The 5,000-nt window shown below is 25.2% G+C and overlaps 1 protein-coding gene across 1 annotated transcript in view; it reads right to left on the reverse strand.

The window, feature by feature from the left end:
• The window catches only part of Shc (SHC-adaptor protein), a gene marked incomplete in the record, with an annotated part of 79,271 nt that overhangs the window by 11,509 nt on the left and 62,762 nt on the right, over positions 1-5,000 (reverse strand). The window contains 3 exon segments of the mRNA XM_070122102.1: positions 1-179; positions 315-549; positions 916-986. The exon segment at positions 1-179 is cut by the window's left edge and continues 9 nt beyond it. Coding sequence (XP_069978203.1) covers positions 1-179; positions 315-549; positions 916-986 — 485 coding nt within the window.

The raw sequence follows: 5,000 nt of genomic DNA on the forward strand, positions 1-5,000 counted from the left end.
TTTACGCTGGTATACTGGACGGACGGGGTTCTCTTGAGGTACTCCTTAAACCTGAGTTCAAAAGCCTGGCCAATTGTTGTTATTACATCCTGTGCCAGACCTCCACCACACTCCAACACAAAGCACGCACGTCCATAACGACTGTCTTTGGCTACATAGGCAATAAAGTCTAAAGTATCCTGCAGAAAGAATTATAAAACATCAGTTCTCTTTAACACTACACCTAGTTTCATCTGATTATTACATCATACTTATCATCACAATGATATTCCACACTACATAACAAATTAGCAGCAGCAAAATTAATATCTTACCGGATCTCCCCCTGAAGCGAAGGATATATTTGGCATATCATGACATGCCACAACCTGCCCAGACTCCAAGATGGAGAGAGTGAGTGCTGTGCTTGTGATAGTCAAATTCACGTTGCTTCCAGCATGCTCCATCATGGGTCTCTCACCCAGGATCCTGCCTATGGTCTTCACTACCTTCCTTTTCCTGTCAGCGGTCTTTAGGCCTGCCGCTTCACACACTCTGCTGATGCATTCTCTGTGGGGAATACACAGATGATTACTGTGTTGATGACAATACTGACTGTGGTATTAGTAAGAAAAATATCAGTGACATTGTTAATGAACAATATAAATAATAATGCCAATGATTATAATAATAATAATAAAAAGAACTAAAACAATAACAACATAATTAATAATAACAGTAATAATAATAATAATAATAATAATAATAATAATAACAACAACAATAACAACAACTGTAAAGAGTTATATATCACATAAATACAAACACTAGATAAATTCAGACTTTTACTGAACCACAATATATTGAGGAACATTTGTACATGTTCTTAAATATTAGGAGATCATTAAAGAAAACCATAGAAGCACAATTACTTACTTTGCAATTAAAGACCTCGTATCAAAATTCAAACTCTTCATGGACGTGTTGACTTTCAGGCAGCCAATATACTGAAAAGTGAAAATAAAACCATCAAAAGTCAGGCCCATCAACGGGTAAGGAAGAATATACATATGCAGGACCAAGCATACTGGCAGGAACATATAAGCCTATACAGATTCACATCTAATAGGCTGTGGCGACTATATATTCCTCATAAGTATTTATTATCCTCTCTATGCAACCAAAATTTCATCAGTCCTTAGGAGATAGTGATGAATACCCAGTAAAAAAATAATACAAACTGCAAAATTCACAACTGCTGTTCTGTGAGGCTACTTTTGACCATCAAGATCATCATATGAAAGACTAATAAGAATAACAAATATAAGAATAATGAGAAGAAGAATATTAACTATAAATGAAAGGGAATAATAAGAAAAAACACAAATAAGAACAGTAATAATAAGAATAAAAATAAGAATAATAATAACAATAATAATGATATTAAAGATTATAATGATAATGATAATGATAATGATAATGGTAATTATAATAACAAAAAAAAAAAAAAATAATAATAATAATAATATCAATGATACTACTGTTACTTATAATACAATAAGAATACTAATAATAACAACAAAAGCATTAATAACAACACAAACACAAACAACAATAATAACACTGATAATAATAACAATAATAATATTAATATTATTAATAATAATAACAATAACAATAGTAACAATAACAATAATAATGATAACAATAACAATAGCAATGATTACAAACAATATTTATAATGATCATTATTGTTAATATCATAACAATAAAAATAACAACAAAATAACGATAATGATACTGATAATGATAACGAAAGTGATATCAATACCATGACGATGATAATGATAATGGTAAAGATAATAATAATAATAATAATAATAATAATAATAATAATAATAATAATAATAATAATAATAGTAATGATAATAATAATAATAATAATAACAATGATAATACCATATTTATTAATATTATTATCATTATTATCTGTATTATCACCATTACCATAATAGCAATAACAATAATAATAATAATAATAATAATAATAATAATAATAATAATAATAATAATAATAACAATAATAATAATAATAATAATAATAACAATAATAATAATAATAATAATAATAATAATAATAATAATAATAATAATAATAATAATAATAATAATAATCATAATAATCATAATAATAATAATAACAATAATAATAATAACAATAATAATAATAATAATAATAATAATAATAATAATAATAATAATAATAATAATAATAATAACAATAATTATAATAATAAATATATATATATATAATAATAATAATAATAATAATAATAATAATAATAATAATAATAATAATAATAACCAACAAAAATAATTACAATACCAATAACAATTATAATAATAATAACAAAATAATAATAATGATAACAATATATGATAATAATGATAATAATAATAATAATAATAATAATAATAATAATAATAATAATAATAATAATAATAATAATAATAATAATGATGATAATGATAATAATAATTATTATTATAATAATGATAATAATAACAACAACAACAACAATAATAATATTGATAATGATGATAATGACAATGATGATAATGACAATGATAATGATAATTATAATGATAATCATGATAATGATAAAGATAATAGGGGTGATGATCATCATAAACTGGGGATTCACTTTCACAGCATATTAACTAAATGAAAAGCATATATATATATATATATATATATATATATATATATATATATATATATATATATATATATATATATATATGTATTATATATATAATATAATATATATATATAATATATATAATATACATAATATATAATATATATATATATATATATATATATATATATATATATATTCATTTATATATAAATTCACACACACACATACCCATGATCACCGATATTCTCTACAGAAATATTTCAGTCTATACCTTCACTGGCATCATCACAACACTCCACAAACAAGGAAACTGAATTGAACTGTTAAGTAATCTTTTTTTTTTTTACATTAAATAACATTAGCTACAATAAAAATAATAAGCTAAATAGTAATGGTAGTAATAGCAGTGGTGGTAGTGGTAGTGGTTGTTGTTGTTATAAAAATTATAATAATGATAATAATGATAATGATAATAATAATAGTGATATAATAATGACAATGATATTAATAATAATAATAATAACAAAAAAAAAAAAAAATAATAATAATAATAATAAAAATAATAATAGTGATATAATAATGACAATGATATTAATAATAATAATAATAACAAAAAAAAAAAATAATAATAATAATAATAATAAAAATAATAATAATGATACTACTAATAACAATGATAATTGTGATGATACTAATAATAATAATAATAATAATAATAATAATAATAATAATAATAATAACAAAAATAATAATAATAATATTAATAATAATTATAAAAATAATAACATTGCTATAAATAATGATAATAATAATAATGATGATAACATTAATAATAATAATAATAATAATAATAATAATAATAATAATAATAAAAATCATAATTAATAATAATAATAATAATAATAATAATAACTAATAACAACAATAACAACAAAATAATGATAAAAAAAAAATAATAATAATAATAACAATAATAACAATAATAATAATAATAATAATAATAATAATAATGATAATAATAATATTAATATCAACAATATCAACAATAATAATAACAATAAGGATAACAATTATAAAAGCAATAATAATAATAATAACAATAATAATAATAATAATAATAATAATAATAATAATAATAATAATTACAACAACAAAACATCCTCATCATAGCAATAATAACAATTTCTATAATGATAACAAAAAAAAATAATAATAATAGTGGTGACTGATTGTGATTGTGATGATAATGATACTGATGATGATGATGATACTACTACTACTACTACTACTACTACTGCTACTACTACTACTACTACTACTACTAATAGTAATAATAATATTAATAATAATAATAACAACAACTACAACAATAGTAGTAGTGGTGGTGGCGGTAGTAGTTATAGTAGTAGCAAAAGTAGTAACAGTAGTAATAGTAATAATAGTAGTAGTAGAACTAACAGTAATACTAATACTAACACAAATACTACTATTACTTCTACTTCTACTACTGTGGTACCACTACTACTACTACTACTACTACTACTACTACTACTACTACTACTACTAATAATAATAATAATAATAATAACAATAACAATAATAACAGCAAAATTGCAAAATAAACAATAATCATGAAAATGCCAACACTAATAACAAGAAAGGCACAACCAAACAAAAAATCATTCACTGATCACCCAACCCACAAGTCCAAATCATACTACTAACAGTGGGAATGAACAATTTCTATCTAACAACAACAATAGCCAATAACAACAGTGCCAAACCACAATAACAACGCCAGACAAGATGCTAACAATCACAACAATAATCATATCGACATCGACCTTTTTTCCTTCCCTACGAATTTTCTGTTCACTGCCCTCCTTGCCTGTTTACTCGCGTGCGGGCGAGTGTGCACGCACGAACACGCACACGCATGCACGCACGCACGCACGCACAAGAAAGGAGAAGACGAGGACGAAGACGAAGAGGAAAAGGAGGAGGAGGAGGAGGAGGAGGAGGAGGAGGAGGAGGAGGAGGAGGAGGAGGAGGAGGAGGAGGAGGAGGAGGAGGAGGAGGAGGAGGAAGAGGAGAAGGAAGAAGGAGAGGAGGAGATGGAAGAAGGGGAGGAGGAGAAGGAAAAAGGGGAGGAGCGGGAGAAGGAAGAAGGGGAGGAGCCGGAGGAGGAGGAGGACGAAGAGGAGATGGAATAAGGGGAGGAGAAGGACGAAGGGGAAGAGGAGAAGGAAGAAGGAGGGGGTGGAGGAGGAGGAGGAGGAGGAGGAGGAGGAGGAGGAGGAGGAGGAGGAGGAAGAG

The sequence above is a fragment of the Penaeus vannamei genome, chromosome 5 (genome assembly GCF_042767895.1).
Source record: "Penaeus vannamei isolate JL-2024 chromosome 5, ASM4276789v1, whole genome shotgun sequence".
Lineage (NCBI taxonomy): Eukaryota > Metazoa > Arthropoda > Malacostraca > Decapoda > Penaeidae > Penaeus > Penaeus vannamei.